The 18,876-nt window shown below is 46.1% G+C and overlaps 2 protein-coding genes and 1 long non-coding RNA gene across 4 annotated transcripts; 2 read left to right on the top strand and 1 right to left on the bottom strand.

Annotated features, from left to right (window-relative positions):
• Positions 1–352: 352 nt before the first annotated feature.
• LOC131693906 (transmembrane protease serine 9-like) lies at positions 353–1,214 on the bottom strand. Its single transcript, XM_058982171.1, has 2 exons — positions 1,163–1,214; positions 353–1,098 (listed from the first exon to the last, which is right to left on the bottom strand). The coding sequence occupies exons 1-2, from the start codon at positions 1,212–1,214 to the stop codon at positions 353–355; spliced, it is 798 nt and encodes a 265-aa protein (XP_058838154.1).
• Positions 1,215–12,039: 10,825 nt separating this feature from the next.
• LOC131688791 (uncharacterized) lies at positions 12,040–13,040 on the top strand. The gene is made up of 3 exons (XR_009305305.1): positions 12,040–12,187; positions 12,244–12,357; positions 12,409–13,040. It is a non-coding gene; the product is annotated as an uncharacterized LOC131688791 (long non-coding RNA).
• Positions 13,041–14,612: 1,572 nt separating this feature from the next.
• On the top strand, positions 14,613–18,268 carry LOC131691404 (uncharacterized). Of its 2 annotated transcripts, none has more exons than XM_058977767.1 (4): positions 14,613–14,928; positions 17,652–17,699; positions 17,806–17,976; positions 18,035–18,268. In XM_058977767.1, the coding sequence occupies exons 1-4, from the start codon at positions 14,915–14,917 to the stop codon at positions 18,255–18,257; spliced, it is 456 nt and encodes a 151-aa protein (XP_058833750.1). In that variant the 5' UTR covers positions 14,613–14,914; the 3' UTR covers positions 18,258–18,268. The 2 variants fall into 2 exon arrangements, with proteins under 2 accessions (XP_058833750.1, XP_058833749.1); XM_058977766.1 differs by having other exon boundaries at positions 17,794–17,976.
• The last annotated feature ends 608 nt before the right edge of the window (positions 18,269–18,876 follow it).

Raw genomic sequence — 18,876 nt, 5'->3', positions numbered from 1 at the left:
CATCAACATGGTGCTTATCAGGTTCGTGGTAGTCGTGCACTCATATATACTTACCAATTGTAATAAGAATGTAATAGATATTTTCACAATATAGAATGTAACCAGCTATTAATTATTAGGCTATAGCTTTGATAAATGAGAAAGGCACAATTGCACCACCATATCTTCTGGTGGTGGCTATACAAAATCTTATATATACTAATCGAACTTCTGAAAGGATAACAATCATTTTTTAAACGAAAGTTTGCCCCAATTTAGATCGAAAAACCCTTTATTGTGAAACGAAAAAATTGTATATCGTTCATCGCTATTATGTTCAACGTTATTTGTAATTTTAAAACGTGCTTTATTTTTACACAGACGATCGCTGTGTGGGGCAAGGGTCGCAGCATTTGTGGATACCTCGCTGAATAATTGCAGAATAAATTTTCAGTGGTATGTTCATAGCGTTAATGATCCATGCTGCATGAGCAGTGGCACTAACATCAGCAAACAACGTGGTGTTATAAATTGAACACGGCAATCCTCCAGCAACCCCAATCAGAAATCCATTGTTCACCAGTGGCTCACCGTTCGAAACAATTGGACATGAGCTTCCGGTGGTTTGCAGGTAGTTACCGTAGTGCTGATGTGCTGTTGACTCAGTCAACAAGTTAACTTTCATTTCGGTGTATTGCAGTTTTTCTGCTACCGAACAATTTAGCATTTCCCATCCGGATACGGTGACGTTCGGAAACCATTCATAATTAATGTAATGATTCATGGGAGCTGGGAGAACGAAACTGTTGAAATCGATGATTGCAGATGTTTTGATCAGCGCCATGTCAAACTCGTTCGTTGATGCATTGTATCTGTCGTGTTCGATAAATCGAGCCACCTTGTAGGCCGTTCCATTATTGCCAGTCGAGAAGATTGTTCCCACGATGACCTGGAATTCGTGTGGATCTTCTCCGACGGTGCAATGAGCTGCTGTCAAAAGGAACTGGCATTGAATTATCACAGCACTGCAGACAAACTGGTCGCCCCCCTTGCGAAGGAAGGCCTGATAGGTAAACTGTCCGGGCGTCGCCTGCTGTGATCCATGTGTGAACAGAAACCCTGGAATGAGTCAAACGGTTGACGGGAGCTATTTTTCAGAAGCAAAATTTCAAATGAAACCTACTGTCACTGGAGATAACAATGGCAATGGTTACTGTGACTACAAGTGAAAACATTCTAACACAGCTTTTTGGTGGCTCGGCCTTTTAGCTTTTAGAATTTGAAGTTGGCATTTAAATAATGTTAGATAATGCTTTTATAATTTTTGCCATTCGTTTATCATTCACGGTTCAGTGCTGTAGAAGTATCACCTAAAATGACTGGTAACGATTGGAACGATTTTTTCTATGCCGATTATCGGCTTTCGTAAAGCCTCTTTCCATATGTATCAACATTAAAAAAAAAAACAACGTTAAAACACAAGATTTCATTTGATTTGTTTTTTATTCAATTAAGATGTAGCTCATATTAGAAATTTGATATAAGGTTAGAATAGTTCTATTAGCAGCATTAATATGAAAAATCTACGATTATCGGATATCCAATAGCTTGAGCTTATCGACCTCCCTGGATTCCAACTCCGTTATTATTCAATGTACAACTCCTGGTAAGCAAAAGGTGTTTATTGATCAATACCGGAACTGGCCATACCCACACATAAATCGACGCAGGACAAAGGGAATGTTAGTCCTACACTTCTTATTACTAGAGACCGTATACAGTACTGCGCACTCCACAAGTGTCACAGGAGAAAGGAGATTGCAAGTACTCGATTGAAAATTGTGCTGGAATTCGAGAGTGATTTAAGATTTTACGAGTCTTTGGGCGTCCGGCCACCAGGAGACTTATTCGGTACCTAACAAAACACTTTAGAAAAATAAATACGACGAATTGCGAGAAAATCGTTCTTCAATCCGGGACCCGACGGTTTCCCTTCCGTACTTTTGAAAAGGTATATCGAAATTTTAGTGTGTTACCGTTGACACAGGAACAATGTCTCAGATCCACATTTATTGCATTGATATTTTTGTTAGTTTAAATAATTTATAATTTTGTTATCTTTCATCATTTTTTTCGTATAGTAATTTTTCAAAGGCTCATCATTTTTGTATTTAGTTTTTGGCAATTTTGTAAAATCATACTAACATAATATTATATTATAAATAATAGAATTTAAGAACGCTTTCTGAACTCGTCCACCCCTGATAACAAACAAATCTACTAACATCCCTCCGGCGAAGAATAGGTAAACTTAGAACGGGCGAAATTAATCGCACCGCAGAACCACTGTTTTCGAATTCGGCGAAGGAAGAAGAGAGAGAGATGGAAGGAGAGGTGAGAAGGAGAGGAGAAGTGATTGAAACGAGGAGTCGTTGAAAGCCACTGAAAGAAGACGGACGTCAAATAATAAGTCCCTCGAATTCGGGCAGAAAATTAAAAAAAGGACGAAAAGGTGTCGCGGTTAGTGAGACCGGTGAAGACGTTCGACGAAAGAACGGGACGAAGGACTGTGGTGACGAGTTAGTGTGTCGGCGGTACGTCTCCGTTTCTTCGAGACCAGATAGCAGATTCGAAGGAGGTTATCAGGACGACGCAACACCACCACGAGGACCCGGTTACATTCGTACGTCGCATCTCGGACAGGGAAAAGTCTCCGTTCCTTCGAAGCCAGAATCAGCTCCGTAGACAGCGTGGTTCGAAGGAGGTTATCAGGACTATCCAGTCCCACCACGTGTACCCAACCCTTGGACACCAAAAAGGCGCTGGTGGCCGGTGAGACTTACGCTATCGCCGAGTCACACGCTTTCGCTAAGTGCGGGAACGACCGTTTTGGACGTTTGGGTCTATACCTGGACTGATGAGTTCCCCCGGCGTCTGCGAGCACCGTGGATAGAGCAACCGTTACAATTTCCCCGAGCGGTCATCGTCACATCACCTACCGAGTTGGCGGTGTGCTTCATTCAAGCTTAGGATAGCTCTATCCACATCTACGAATCCACTCCCAGTGTGCAGCAACAAAATGTTCCAGCTCCTCACCCTCTCTCCACCATCGAAGCAGCAAGGGCCCCAACAGTTCCTGACGACAGTATACGCCATGTAAGAAAGCTAAATATATAAGTTAAAATGTATCTCTTTTGCTTTGTATACCTTTCTTTTTCATTGAGCCTTATGTCTGTCTTAAATGTCGATCTGTTTCGTTCGTTAAAAGTGCTATCAGGTAAGTCAAGGTTGTGAGTCCTCCCTTGAGCAGTGTGAAAGCCGACCCTGGGTGAAATAAAACCCGATTGAGCTAGTCATTTGTTTGTTTGCATCAAAAATAGGACAGCATAGAAAAAGAAAGGTGGACCTACCGGTTCATCCAATATCTGTCGACGTAACTCCGCCAGCGAATGACGGATATCAATAGTAGCATGTCCATAATAACCTACGAACTTGGAACGATTGAGAACCAGAGCTACAGGTCTAAAGCCCTGGTAAAGGAGGATGGTTGTGATGATCTGGGCCGCGGTCATCACGTAAAGTAACAAAGGTCATAATCCCAAGTCCAAGGCGTGAAGCGACCCGTACCGAGAGATGAGTGATCGAGGGGGTGAAAAAGATGCTCGATCGTTAACGGAGCCTGTGGGGTATCTGGGCAACCCCCACAGTAAGCGTCCCTTACCACGTTACTGCGGAGCTCTGGCGTGGCGGACCTCTCTTTCTCGCGCGACTCGTAGGAACAATATGAGTGAAGTGAACAAAAACAAAAACCAAAAAAACGGAGGTGCCGAACCCGTTTGCCAAAGCTGGTTTGGCGAGGTCTCCCGCTAGTGGGGGGCTGCATCCGACAGCACCAGTAACCCCCCAGCAGTGGTAGGAAATAGCCCCACCAACGCGCTGGACGGGCCACTAACCGCGATGCGTAAAGTTGTGGAGCAACTCGATAGCATCATCGAGTTCGCAAATGCGAAACAAAACTTCAGCAAGGATCTGAATCAGAGCCTGCTGGTGCTTCAAAAAAACTGTTCGAGTCGCAAGACAGGAACAGCAGGCATACGTCAAGAGGGTAGAAGGACGAGAGAAGGCCGACATAGGTACCCAGACAGGGGCCTTCCCCTTCCCCTTCTATGGAGCAGCCAAGTCGCTCCAAGCGGCGGCTGACTTCCCCTCGAAGGTCAGGGGCAAGCGCAAGACGGTGCCGAACTTGAAGCGACCTAGGAAGTCACCAGGCGAAGGTGCAAAGAGTAACCCCAAACGGCGTGTAACCGTGCCGGCCAAACGCCGCCTGGTCGATGTAAACCGGGGCGCAAATGACTCCGCTGGGCAGAAAAGGGCACCAGCAACCTGGCGCAACCGGGACAGGGAGGTGAAAACCCCTGGAAGTTGGTCAGTAGGAGGAAGCCGACGCCTGACGCACCTCGACCCGCAAAGAAGGCCAAGGACAGAGGTGAGACCTTGTGGTTAAAGACCGACAAGGACAAATATGCTGACGTGCTAAAGTCAATGCGGGCGGCCAAAAGCCTCTCGGCCCTCGAGCAAGACGTGTGCAGCATGAGACGCACCAATACAGGTGAAATGCTCTTGGTGCTGAAGTGAGGCGCCCAATCTAGTGCGGTGTACAAGGCCTTGGCTCAAGAGGTCCTGGGTAAAGGAGCCCAGGTGAGATCGTTAGGGGCGGAAATGACTATCCAGTGTAAGCAACTGGACGAGTTCATGACCGCAGATGATGTCGCCGCTGCCGTCAAAGAGCAATGTGGCGCAGTAATTGAGCGGGCCTCTGTGCGCTTGAGAGCGGGACCCTCTGGTACGCAAGTAGCCTATCTCAGGCTACTGAAAGTGGAAGCAAAAAAGGTTACCGAGAAAGGAAAACTGAAGATCGACTGGTCAGTATGTCCAGTTAGAATACCCCGCCTTCAGTGGATAGGTGCTATCATTGCCTTGAGTCCGGCCATAAATCTTACGAATGTAAGGGCACAGACATGAGCAAACTATGCCGTCGCTGTGGCGAGGAGGGGCATAAAGAGCGGGGCTGCACTAAGGCGCATAAATGCCTTATCTGCACCGCTAAGAAGCAAACCCGTAACCATGCTATGGGTGGACCTTCGTGTTCCTTCGGTGAGGCTAATTAGATGAAGCCGTGAATGTCACACATCTAAATCTTAACTATTATGCAGCAGCCCAACAGCTGTTGTGGCATTCGGTCTCGGAGTCGAGGATAAATGTCGCCCTCCTATCAGACCCGCACAACATTCCTGTCGGCAACGGCAATTGGGTGTCGGACGGGCTTGGGATGGTGGCAAACTGTACAACGGGAGGTAATACACTCCTCCGCCGATTGCCAAGATCAATGGTGTGTTCTACTGCAGCTGCTACGCTCCACCAAGGAACAGTTCAACCAGATGATCGACAGGCTCTCGACCGACCTAGTGGGCCGGAAACCGGTAGTCAAGGCGGGAGACTTTAACGCTTGGGCAGTGGAGTGGGGCAGCCGCTGTACAAATAGCAGAGGCCAAGCGCTAATGGAGGCGCTTGCGAAACTCGATACTGTGCTAGCTAATAATGGCTCCGCTAGTACATTCCGTAGAAACGGGGTGGAGGCTTGGATTGACGTAACATTTGCCAGCCCGAGTCTGGCTCCAGGCATGGAATGGAGGGTAGACGAAGGCTACACCCACAGCGATGATTTAGCAATCCGCTTTAGGATCAACTATGGTGTGCAGCATCCGAGGGCGGGAGATCCCTGTCAGGTACGCGGGTTGAAGTCCAATCACTTCGACATCGAAGCTTTCACCGCGGCCCCGGGACTGGAAGCCAAAACCGACAGTCTAAGAGAGGATGCGCTGATAGGCGTCCTATAACGCGCGTGCGACGCCACTATGCCGAGGAAAGCCCTGTCAAGAAACGGCAGACGGTGGAGTGCCGAGATTGCAGCTCTACGATCAGCCTGCCTCAGAGCTAGACGTAGGATGCAAAGAGCCCGCACCGAGGATGCAAGAGAGAACCGCCGTGAAGTGTTTCGAGCTGCGAAATTGGCCCTTAACAAGGCCATTGAAAGCTGCAAGAGAGCGTGTTTCGACAACCTGTGTGAGAGTGCCAACGCGAATCCGTGGGGTGACGCCTATAGGATTGTGATGGCCAAGACCAAAGGGGTCTCTCACCCCCAGAACGGTCTCCGGACCGGTTGGTGACGATTATCGAAGTACTCTTCCCGTCTCGAGCCACAAGCCCCTGGCCACCTGCACCGCAAGACATTATGGGCGCGGTCGAAATGGTGGCTCCGGTGACGAATGAAGAACTACTCGCAGTGGCTAATTCCCTAGCAATGAGCAAAGCTCCAGGGCCGGATGGAGTTCCAAACAACGCTCTCAAGGCAGCGATCATAGCGAACCCGAACATGTTCAGGCTAGCTATGCAGAGATGCCTTGACGAGTGCCGTTTCCCCGATAGATGGAAAAGGCAGAAATTGGTGCTGTTGCCGAAGCCCGGGAAGCCGCCAGGCGACCTATCGGCGTACAGACCAATCTGTCTGATCGACACGACTGGCAAACTGCTTGAGAGGATCATCCGCAACAGGCTAACCCCGTACGCGGAAGGTACGGATGGTCTGTTAAGCATCCAGTTTGGCTTTCGGAAGGGTAAGTCCACAGTGGACGCTCTCAACTCAGTGATAAAGACTACCGAGATAGCGATCCAACGAAAAAGGCGAGGCATTCGATACTGTGCGTTTGTGACACTCGACGTGAAGAACGCATTCAACAGCGCAAGCTGGGATGCCATTGCGCTCTCGTTGCACCGGCTTAGTCTACCAGTGGGTCTGTACCGGATCCTGGAAAGTTACTTCCAGAACCGCGTACTGCTATACGAGACCGATGCCTGTCAGAAAAGGGTTCCGATTAGCGCCGGAGTCCCGCAGGGCTCGATCCTAGGCCCGGTGCTATGGAACCTCATGTATGACGGGGTTCTGAGACTGAAGTTCCCTCCTGGGGTCAAGATCGGCTTTGCTGACGACGTAACCTTGAAGGTCCACGGGGAGTCAATCCCCAAGGTAGAACTGACCGCAGAACACGCGATCAACACTGTGGTGGAATGGATACGAGAGGCCTGGAGCTCGCTCATCATAAGACGGAGGTAGTTATCGTCAACAACCGCAAGTCGGCAGAACATGCTGTTATCCATGTGGGATAAGTCGCGATCACCTCACAGCGGAGTCTGAAGTCTCTCGGAGTCATTATAGACGACAAGCTGACCTTCGGCAGCCACGTCGACTATACATACAAGAGAGCGTCGACTGCTGTTGCGGCTCTATCGAGGATGATGTCCAACAGCTCAAAGGTGTGCGCCAGTAGACGTAGGTTACTGGTAGGCGTTGCCGTATCTATCCTCAGGTACGGCGGCCCGTCATGGTCAAGAGCACTGAGGGTAACCAGTTACCTACAGAAACTGGAGAGCACTTACCGCGTGATGTGCCTCAGAGTGATATCTGCCTACCGCACGGTATCACACGATGCATCCTGCGTGATAGCGAGCATGATGCCAGTCGGGCTGGTCATTCGGGAAGATGAGGAGTGTTTCGAGCTACGTGGAAATAGAGGAGCCCGCGAGCGCACCAGGGTGACCTCGGTCGCCAGATGGCAGCGTGAGTGGGACAACTCCTCGAAAGGTAGGTGGACCCACCGGCTGATACCTAGCATATCGAGCTGGGTGGGAAGACCCCATGGGGAAGTTCACTTCCACCTGACACAATTCCTGTCAGGCCATGGCTGTTTCCGTCAGTACCTCCACAGGTTCGGGCACGCGGAGGTCCCAGTCTGCCCGGACTGCCCAGGTGTAGATGAAACTGCCGAACACATACTGTTCGTATGTCATCGGTTCGACGTCGAAAGAAGAGCAATGCTTGACGTCTGTGGCTGGGACACAACCCCTGATACCCTTATTCAGCGGATGTGTCAAACGGTGGAGAAGTGGAACGCAGTCTCGGCTGCTACCATCCAGATTGCCAGTAGGCTACAGGTAATCTGGCGAACCGAGCAACAGACGACGGGCACGGCTAACTAGTGATTGGTTAGCTGGAGCGAAAAAGGCCAAGCGCAAAATAAGAGAGTGAATGGTCTGTTCATGCCGAGGCAGGTTGGCGCAGCGAATGGCAACCGCGTAATGGGTAAACCCAGCCACCCGAAGCAAGACAGAAGAGTGAGTGTATAGGCGTATAAGTGGACTGCCTCATGCACAGACGGGAGGGTCGTAGCGTAGTATGTTGGAACTAAGCTATCGATGCCTCATGGCGTGGCAGAGGAGTGAAAGGGTGAGCACCCAAGTCAGCCTCACATGGTATGGGTAGGGCGAGCACAAAAGTAAGCCTAGCAAGGAATGAGTAAGGTGAGCACACAAGTCAGCCTCATGTGGGAGTGTTTGAGAGTGAATCAAAGTGCGATTGAGAGAGCACCCAAGTAAGCCTCATACAGGATGTATGAACGCGTGAGTGAGAGTGAATGAGTACATTTAGTACAGCCATCCCCCCAGAAGTAATACCGAGAGGTAGTTCCTGGGAGGAATGATGGCGGAGCCCAATGGAGTTTAGTCGGTATTAATGGCTGGTCACCATTCGAGTCCGACACGCCCCCAGTGCACCCCGTGCGGTAGATTGGACCCTACCAATAGCACGTGTACTGGGCTAGGACATAAAGGTCTTCTCCATTGCAAAAAAAAAACACCATGGTGTAAAATCTTGCTTACCTTCACTTCCTGCGACTACGACATTATCGTTCTCACCGAAACCTGGCTACGTGATGATTTATTAAACGCCGAGCTAAAGACAAACTACGCAATCTATCGATGCGATCGAAACTCTTCTACCAGTCATGTATGGCGCGGAGGTGCTGTTCTTACAGCGATAAAGAAACATCTAACTGGGACTATACTAAAACTGCCTGGATGTGAACGTTTGGAGCAAGTTGCTATATTTGCTGCATTCTTCTGAAGCCGAACAGTGATTCTGACTTGTACAACGTCCACTCCTCTGCTGTCCGACGCATTCTGGACAAAGCTAATAGGCGCGACAATGTGCTTGTTGTAGGTGATTACCAGGGGCGGCGAAACACTTTACGCCCGAGTGGGTAGAAAGCATAGGGTGAGGGGTCCATTAGTAAGCATTTTTCCTTTGTGCATTACGCTTACATTACATTCACATTAAATCACGTTCGTTTATACAAATGAAATTGTGGTACATCGATGTTTTCAAATGTGTATAGTGCGAGATACATGCGTTGCACATCTAATTTTTTTGAAATGGTTCAAAATTTCGAGTGGGTAATTACCCACTCGGTAATTTTTGAGTGGGTGGTACTACTGTGTGAAGACTATATATGCAAGCTTAGAGCTTATCGGGGACTTAACTGTTTGTCTTCTACCGTACGAGTTAAGATCTTTTGGCATTAGAAATGCGAATCACCTGAGTCTACGGCATGTCCGGACAAGCGTAAAGTAACTTGTTACTTCATGCTGTCGGAACCGACAGTCGAATATCTGAACCAAGTTCAACGTATAGCCTTCGAATTAATCCCGCGACATTCTGGACATTCATAACTCGCAGGAAACGTTCCGGGGGTATTCTAGAAAATGTCTATCTTCGATATAAATATTCACAATCCGTAGCCGAGTCGGTGAACCTTTTTACCAGCCCTCCTGTGTATCCATCGCAATAGTACCTTGAAACGTTTCCAACGTATATCAACCTAACGTAACTGATGCCTGTCCAGCGTTGTTCTGTTGAAAGGGCTTGGCCCGGATTGCTTGCCTCCTGCGTTGCCCGAGCACTTTCTGCACCAGTAAGTATTATTTTCAATCTCAGAAAATGCTTTCCCAAGTGTATAGAAAGAAACTACAGAGGAATCTCGCTGCAAAACTGCCTGGCTAAAGTTCCGCAAAAGTTTGGCTACAATGCAATGTACGCTGCTTCTTCTGGCTTAATTGACAAACGTCAACACGGATTTGTAAAAAAAAAGTTCAGCCATTTCAAACTTGATGACCTACACAAGCTTTCTAGTTCCAGCTGTAGAAAAGTGTCAACATGTGGGCGCTATATATTTTGATTTCGCGAAAGTATTCGACAAGGTGTCTCACAACATTGACATTTTGAAACTGGAGCAACTAAGTTTTCCTGGATGGGTAACCAGGTGGCTTCATTCTTACCTCTCACAACCATTCGCCTTCGTTAGAATTGGTTCCACACGCTCAATTGCATTCGAAACGCCAACCGGTGTGCCTCAAGGAAGTAACATAGGGCCTCTGATCTTTCTCTTATTCGTCAAGAACCTCTGCACCCGCATAAAATCAGATAAACTACTCCACGCTGATGATCTGAAAATCTATCATTTAATTGCCTCAGTACTGGACTCTGCTGTGCTCCAATAGCCAATATTGAGGAATGGTGCTTGCTGAACAGTATGCAGATCAATGTCGATAAAAGTAAGGTGATAAGTGTCGGACGCTCTGTAACTCTAAGATGTTGCGAACCTTGGAATATGCTGTACAAGTATTATCCAATAAGGCTGACTAGAATGTTTTACATTATATACGACTAGAAAGAACAGCTCATGATAAAAAGAAGGATATAAGCAAATAATTGAGAAGTAAGAAAAACAAATAATAACCGAGAAAACCCGATAGCTTCGACTTATTTTCCCCCTCACTTTTAAACGTTCGACTTCTTGGCCTTCTGCCTGATACCCATTCGACCTCCTGGACCTACTGCGAGTTGGGGAGTCTTGCTAGGATATGGTGGGGTTTGGATTGGGCTCTGCTAAACCTCTAAAAAAAGTCAATGCTCCGAAAACAGCTCCGACGAAGCGAGTTTGTTCCGTTTCTGCTAAAATCCTAAGATTTCAGTAATCAAAGATCTTAGGAACAAAAGCACTCCAGCCCAATCGGAGTGCCAACCGGCACATCAGGATCGACGCCAGTAACATCTTGATCACGGCATACTGGCCAGGGCGAAGTTAACTAAAAGGACACGGATCACGAATTGGACGGTCGAATTTGGGTTGACAGGTGTGCTATTCTACTCCCTGAGTAAGGAAGGATGACACCGACTTGAAATGGCGAGTGGGCCAACAGCACGGCTGGCTCCGTTCCGCCAAAACCTTAACATGTCTACGGTACGTTAAAAAATTCGTCACTATTTAGTTGGTGGTACTAGGTTTAGATGGACCATTCCTGATTTTACGTCGATCCCGCTACGATGAACAGTACTCCCCGTGAAGGATAGTTTCAACTCGAACATGACTTCTCTGCTTACATACACGCAGAAAAAAAAATCATTAAGAATAAACAAATTTTGGTTTTAAATAACAATTTTCCCGTTTGATATAGTGAAAAACAAGATTCAGATTTGATTTAATCATCACTGTTGCTTGAAATTACCAACAAATTCATTTGTTGGCTTTTAAACAGTTTCAACAAATATTTCGTTTCAAACAACAAAATCATGTTTAGTTTAGCCTAACAAACAGGTTCGAAGAAACAAAAAAAATCTTTAGTATTAACAAAAGGAGAGAAAAACTCAAATTTAGTTGAAATCAAAAAAAAATCTATTGGTTTTTAACAGAGGGAACAGTTAGATTGTACCATTATGTACCCTAAGTAGTTATAAGCCACGCAAAATAGAGAAAAAGCTAAAAATAGCAATTGAAATGTTTGCCATAAAATTAAATTAAATTAAACCACCCTTCTCAACCGTCAAATCAAACACCTTACACCGAAGGCGAAAGGCCTTTCGCAAAGCGACGCTTGAAATGAACGCAAAGACAAACCACCGTGTGATCGAAACGCACTCTCACAACACAACCAAACACAACGGTAGTGCTAGAAACGGCCTGCTATGAACTGCCTCGGCATTGACAATTAACGCCAAAAGTAAAACCGACGCCGCAGAAGTAGGTTGCTGGGCACGTTGTTCGACCGAAAAAAAGCTCGGCTAGTGATTTTTTAGGCTCGATCTCAAAAAGTTCACGGCCATTAGTAGCCGTAGGAAAATTTTCAGCACTCAGATCAGCCGAAAGTGAATTGGTTCCCGCAAAGAGGTCACAGAAGGCAACATCGAAGCGCTGAAACGACGCCAAATAGCAAGAGCCGGCAAAGATCCGGAAGGCGGCTAGTATTCGACATCGAAGAGGTAAGAAAGTAAGGGCAAGCGACAGTAAAGCTCATCTAATGCGGTTGCATTTCTAGCACTGAGACGACGTCAGAGTGGAAGGACTCGTGAAGATTCTCAGGACGACGGCATTCGACATTGCAGCCTACAGTCAATAGCAGCCGTCGGACGGTTTCGCCGATATCGAAGCGGTAAGCAAGTACGTCACATTGTGGATTTCGCTTAACGTCGCCCACTTTTAGACTTCTTGCGACAGCCGATCTAAGAAGGGCACCGACAACCTGTATCAGAAGAGAGAGAGAGCATTGTCCTCGAGCAACCACAAAGTGCTACTAGCGGTAGGGATAATATCAGCCAACAGTGAAGCACGTCTAACATGCTTTCCTTCCAGTACTCAAGCGACGACCGCATAGAAGCAACCTGTGAGATTCCGTCCCAGGCAGAGCGTCTTGCATTCCGCCCGCAGCAAGAACAAAGACCCCTTCCGGAGGGTGAGCCAGTCATATGAGACCGCGGTGGACTAATGTCAGGTGTCCAATAGGGTCTTTTCTCTTGGCCTATTTTTGCAGCATCCTACGTTCCACTGATCAGGCCGGATCACCGAACCGAAACGACGGAGATAAATCTACGGAGATCGTCTGGGACCTAGGCGAAGGCCGGTGGTATAAATTCGATCCACGCATTACTCACGGTGAGGTACAATGACACTTCCCGGTTGTTAGTTAGCACGGTACGGAGAACAGCGGAGTTTGATTTGAGCACAGGTGGGAGCGGTATGGAACTACAGTGAAGTAACAGTGAGTAGTAAGATTTGAGAATGTACGATAGGAAATGAAGGAAGCGTGGCTAGCAGGATTTAAGAATCTACGATAGGGAGGAGATGAAGGTATAAGAAGAGGAAGAGGAGGACTTAGAAAGAAGAAATAAGGAGGATGAAATGAAGGGAGCAATGTATGGTTGTGTAAGTTAATAAGCAATGTTTGTTTTGATTTGAGTTGGTGCATCTTGTCCTTAGTATTTGCGTTCGGATTCGCTTTTGGTAGCGACGGAAGAGAAGCTGAAAGGTGCACTGAAGCAGCAATGTAGCCTGGACGAGGTGCACATGACGATCCGGTTAAAGAAGGGATACGGAGGAACTCAGACAGCGATGACTCGTTTACCGGTAAATGCTCCGAAAAGGCGCTGAAGGTATACAAGTTACGATTGAAGATGCCCTATAAGTGAATAAACAAGCAGAGAAATGCTTCAATTGTTTGGGCTTTGGACATTTCGCTTACAAAGGCCCGGATAAATGTGTTGGAAATGCAGAGAGACGGACCCTCTGCACGCAGAAGTCGAAGTTCATGCTCTGCACTCCAGCGGACGGAATTGACTGCCTACAAGAGGACCACTGCGGGTCACGTCTGTGGTTTTCTACGCCATAAGGAAATCAACCAGTGCGACGATCAGCAGCGACTTCGATTGCACGTCTTACCTCTTCAGCGTTAAGAATCCAAAAGCCGCGAATAATGGCGGTTTGCTTCTTTCTCGGCGGAAGTCGCTGTGAGTGTCGACTCAGTTATGTCGACGCCAAACAGTGTTCATGCAGCTTAACAGTTAGGTTGCTACTACACTATCTTATGCGGAAATTACACGCCACACATCTCCCCTCTTCTTTAAAAAAAGTCCAGGGGGTGCAAAAAAACGAAAACTTTACTATTCCACAAATACGTTTTATTGGCGCCACCTTTACATCTTCATCCTTATAGATACGTTTAATTTATAGTATACTACAATCACTTTATATAAATGTGGGGTGGGCGCAGCGCATTGGTAAATTGATTGCCTTGTACGCAGCACACTTGGGTTCGAGTCCCGACCCCGCACATAGGGTTAGAAAATTTCCATAAGAGATTTTTCTAACCCGAAGAGGCGAATTACCTTAAGGTTAAAACCTCTATAATCGAAATAAACAAATCTTTATATAAGCATTTCTATACACGTTGAAAAAAAGGCATTGAAATATTCCGTGATCAGAACAAACCAAGATCCTTTGACTTGACTTTGCATCTGTGGTTATGAAAAGGCAATCAAAAATCTTAATTATAGAGTTCGTTTTGCTTTTCGAATCATTCGGTTCTATGGAGTATAATGACAACCTACTTTATACATGAATAAATGTTTCCACCTTTCGTATTATCCTAGGTGCACGCTAAACTCCGACACATTATTACAACACAACCCTATCAGTCGCACCACAGTTTGTAAACTGGGGCTATATCAACTGTGAGCCCAGTAAGTTATGTGCTTATTTGATTTCTAGAACACGTATACGTATACGAAATAAAAGTGTGTGAGTAAGATTTTCCCTCTGATTTAGTCAAATTTGTCAAGAATTTCACCCGGTTTATCCTCAATCTCGCACTAATACAAATGCACATGGATTACTCCACAAGCGAAGGTGGCAAGCAAAACAAAAATGAGATGACAAATCATTTTGTGTGTCGTTATCAAATTGTAGCTTAAGAATCATGCATTTAATTTAATTAAAAAATGATATGTGTCGCCGTTGGCGGTAATTGTTTTAGCTACCGACCTTGATTGGTGCTCAAGAGTGGAATGGTAAATGTAGATGCTGACGAACAATCGAGTTATTAGTTGGAAGTACCTGGGGAGACATTCCATTCAAAAAGGTAGCAAGTGCCGATGTAATGATAACCTTGCTTTGAAAACAAATTGGAAGCAGAGCTAAGGATAAGCGTACAAGTGATGTACTGCATTAGGTAATGATTTTCGTTTGATGTTGAACTTTTTTATTTTCTCATTTTAGTACTGTAAGTTCTAAAAGGAGTTCGAAAAAAATGTTCCAGGGATTTAAAAGAATATTGCGCTTGTGAAATTTTATTGCTGGCTTCATTTCGAATTCAGTTAATTGCTACAGGTTGTACATAATCATTCAGATACATGGGGGTTTTCTTTTCGCGAGTCTTCCGTTGAGAAACATCAGTCGAATTCGAAGCATGGTCATCGCGCCTCTCAGCAACTGGTGATTTTTCTTTTCGCCACTCAAAGACTTTCTTAGTTTGAGTAACGTGACGTTTCATCAAATGACCACTTCCGTCACTAAGCGTTAGACTCCCATTATTTTCATCCGTAACTGTATATTGGATTGGGGAGAACCGCGATTCCCCCTTTCCTCGAGTTTGACGCTCCACAATCACCTTATCTCCAGGTTTAACTCGACACTGGCGCGCACAACGGCGTTCGTCTTCTCGTTTCTTACCGGCTAACTTTGCTTCTCGGTCCCGCTTATTGAGGAGTTCTTCATTGACAGATACCTTATTGTATTCTAGTAGGGGGAGTTTACGCTTAATCTTCCGGCCATTCATCACCTCCTCTGGAGGTAGTTTTGTCACGCTATGCGCTGCTGCATTATGCGCATGTATTGCTTCGCGCAACTCTACGATATAATTCGTTTTGTTGATCGTTGCGCTGATCATTGCTTTGTTGATAACCTTCATATAACCCTCAACAAGTCCGTTTTGTTGAGGGAATAGAGGGGTCGAAAAGACAGTAGTTATCCCACGATCTGCACAGTATTTTTTATATTCTTCTCCGTTGAAAGGAGGTCCGTTATCCGTTTTTATAGTTCTAGGTAGGCCCTCTCTTTCGAAAATCTCTTCCAGAATTTTCCGCGTATATTCATAACTCGTAGATTTGACGGATCGAGCGATAAGGTACCGCGATCTATAGTCTACAATAACTAGTATGGAAATGCCTCCAAACTTAACGTATGGACCGTTGAAGTCCAGCGCTATTGTTTCCCAAACGGTCTTTGGTGCAAAAATGCGTTGCATTGGGGTAGCCTTTTCAGGTTTCCCATTAACTGCACATGTTTCACACGATTCGACCCACTTCTGGGCCTCGGTTGACATTCCAGGCCACCAAACACGTTGTCTCAAGATACTCTTGAGTTTAGCTGCTGAAGGATGGCCATCGTGAGCCAGCTTCATTGTTTTATTTCGTAGTGTAGTAGGAATGACAACACAGCCAGTTTTCACTAACATTCCGTCTCGAGTGGTCAAATCATGGGCTACGAGCTGATATTGCCTCAAATGCACTGGCCATTTCCCCGAGTTCAGAGAGCAAATTACTTCTTGCAAAATAGTGTCATCGGATGTGGCTGCTTTTATCTCGTCGTCTGTCAGGAACCCAACCGCGTTCGCTTCAAGGAAAGCTATTTCCCAAGGGCTTGAATTATCGTCAAATGCCGTATCCTCACCGCTGTATAGTCGTGAAGGTGGATCAGCGATGTTTTCTATTCCTCGTATATACTCTACTTCATAACTATAAGGACTCAGTCTTAGCGCCCAACCGTCAGCTCGAGTTAAGGCTCTCTTGGATTCTTCCCGGGAACGGTTCAGTATGAATGATACTCCTTGTGCATCCGTCCGTAGAGTAAATTTTCTCCCCAATAGGAAATACGAAAAGTGTTCTACTGCCCACACCGCAGCGAGAGCCTCCCTTTGGTTTTGGGCGTACTTCTTTTCTGTGGTGGTTAACGATTTTGATGCGAAGCTTATTATTCTCGATGATCCAGTTTCCTCCTCTTGAACTAAAACTGCACCCAGTGCGATAGGGGAAGCATCGGTGTATAAAATTGTTCTATCACTCTCAGAAAAAAATCCGAGTGTGACACAGTTTTGTAGAATTTGCTCTTTGATGGTTTGAAATGCTCGACTTTGTTCACACCCCCATGTCCATGATTTAGTGGTGGTGATGGCCCACAGGGGGCTGGTGATCTCAGCGAAGTTCTTTACATGTGCGCTTATGAAAGAAGCCAAACCTAGAAAACTTCGCAGCTCAGAAATGGTTGTAGGTTCTCGGAACTGTCGGATGCTTCTTATTTTCTCTTCATCCACATGAAATCCTTCTTCGTCAAGCTGGTGGCCGAGAAATTTTAGCTGCGTTTTATCATACTCGCACTTACTTGGATTCAATGTTAGGTTGTTGGCTCGTAGTATGTGTAAAACTTGGTTCACAGTTTTGTGTAGCTCTTGCAGGCTTTTTGCAAAGATAAGAATGTCATCGATATAGATGATAACATTTTCGACATCCTTAAGAATTCGTGTCATCTCTCGCTGAAAAATTTCAGGTGCACAATTCACCCCGAACATTAGCCTTGTAAAGCGGTACATGCCACTTTCGGTGAGGAAAGTTGTAAGGTCTCGCGACTCGTTGCTAAGTTCGAGGTGATAGAAAGCGTTGCTCAAGTCTAGTTTTGTGAAAAATTTGGAACCGTGAAGCTTCACTTTCATTTCTTCCAATAGGGGCAAGCGGAAATATTCGCGGTTGATAGCCTTGTTTGGAGCCCTCATATTGACTACCAAATGGAAATCATCTTTGCCTTTTGCAACTGCGGACATTCCGCTTATCCAGCTGGGCGCCGATGTAACCTTTTCGATAATTCCACGCTTTTCCATTTCTTCTAATCTCGCTCTTGCAGCTTCACGATAGGCCGCAGGCACGTTATAGTAAGCGTTCTTGACTGGAGGTACTGTATTATCAACACTGAATTTCACTTTGACTTTCGGCATTTTTGGGAATTTCTCCGCCTTCAGAGGAATTTCCATATTATTAAGATTTAGCCCTACTTGTAGTAGTCCCATGTCGCTCGCCGTGGATCGACCGAGGAGCGATCTCAGCCCTCTTGGAACAACATGGAAGATCGCGCTATCTAGTGATTTGCACCCTGGCACTATAACTTCCGCTTCCACTAGGCATTCCACAATCATGGGTGATGGTGAGCCGTATGCATGCAAACCTTTTAAGTTAGTGTTATCAAGAATCTTGAGCTTCGCAATACCTGATTTTAACTCTTTTTTTCAGACGGATCCAGTCCTCCCCACCGATGACGTTGACATCTGCGCCCGAATCGACCAGGAACTGGATAGGGCTAGATGATCCTAACTGGCAGTTGACCAGTACGTCTGCTAGAGAGAGTGTGCACACAGTCTACAATAGGAGAGACGGAAATTTTTGTGTGAAATGCAAAATAAAAATATGTTTACGAGATGTATTTCGAACAAAAATATTACAGCAAACAAAATAAAATCTTGTTATACCTGATTATCGTCTAATTCATTTTCTCTCTTAGAAGGCTCATCCTTCGTCGTTCCAAGTTGCCGTATAATTGTTTTACGACACGCGACTGCGTAGTGTCCAAACTCTTGACACGAGTTACACTTTCGTTTCAACGCCGGGCAAGGATAGTTCACGTGGGGGAATCGATTGCATCTTGCGCAGCGGTTTCGACGACCACGATCCTTCAGGTCACGTCGATAGTTTTGTTCATCATCGTAGGGTCGCTTAGCTGGTTTTCGATTATACCGATTATTGGTCCATGTCCGTTTCTTATTGTCGCGTTGATCTTGCGATTGTTGGCGGCCACGGTATACTGTACACACTTCTGTCGAATCCGTGATCGCTACTTCGGCTTGGTATGCTTCGTCACGAGTCGCAGCCTGTACGATGTATTTCGTTACGTACCCGTATGTACGAGCGGCTTTCACTAACTCCTTGTTCCTCAGGCCTTTCAAGAGCTGTGCTCGAACGAATCTTTCTTGATCTGCTGGGCTATACTCGCACAAGCGGACTTTGCCCATTAGACGAGCATGAAAAGCAATTGCCGACTCAGACTTTTCCTGCCTCATGTTTGAGAATGCTTCGTG

This window comes from Topomyia yanbarensis, chromosome 3 (assembly GCF_030247195.1).
Source record: "Topomyia yanbarensis strain Yona2022 chromosome 3, ASM3024719v1, whole genome shotgun sequence".
NCBI classification, from domain to species: Eukaryota; Metazoa; Arthropoda; class Insecta; order Diptera; family Culicidae; genus Topomyia; species Topomyia yanbarensis.
The sequence above is the reverse complement of the archived record's forward strand: the minus strand, read 5'-3'. Positions and strand labels throughout refer to the sequence as shown.

Bases quoted from the DNA above. Each gene is read 5' to 3' on its own strand.
- LOC131693906 (XM_058982171.1), bottom strand. From the start codon at position 1,214: ATGTTTTCACTTGTAGTCACAGTAACCATTGCCATTGTTATCTCCAGT. The intron at 1,099-1,162 runs GTAGGTTTCATT...GACTCATTCCAG, and splicing joins CATTGTTATCTCCAGTGACA to GGTTTCTGTTCACACATGGA.
- LOC131691404 (XM_058977766.1), top strand. The intron at 17,700-17,793 runs GTACTGTATTAT...ATTAAGATTTAG, and splicing joins GTAAGCGTTCTTGACTGGAG to CCCTACTTGTAGTAGTCCCA. The intron at 17,977-18,034 runs GTTAGTGTTATC...TCTTTTTTTCAG, and splicing joins TATGCATGCAAACCTTTTAA to ACGGATCCAGTCCTCCCCAC.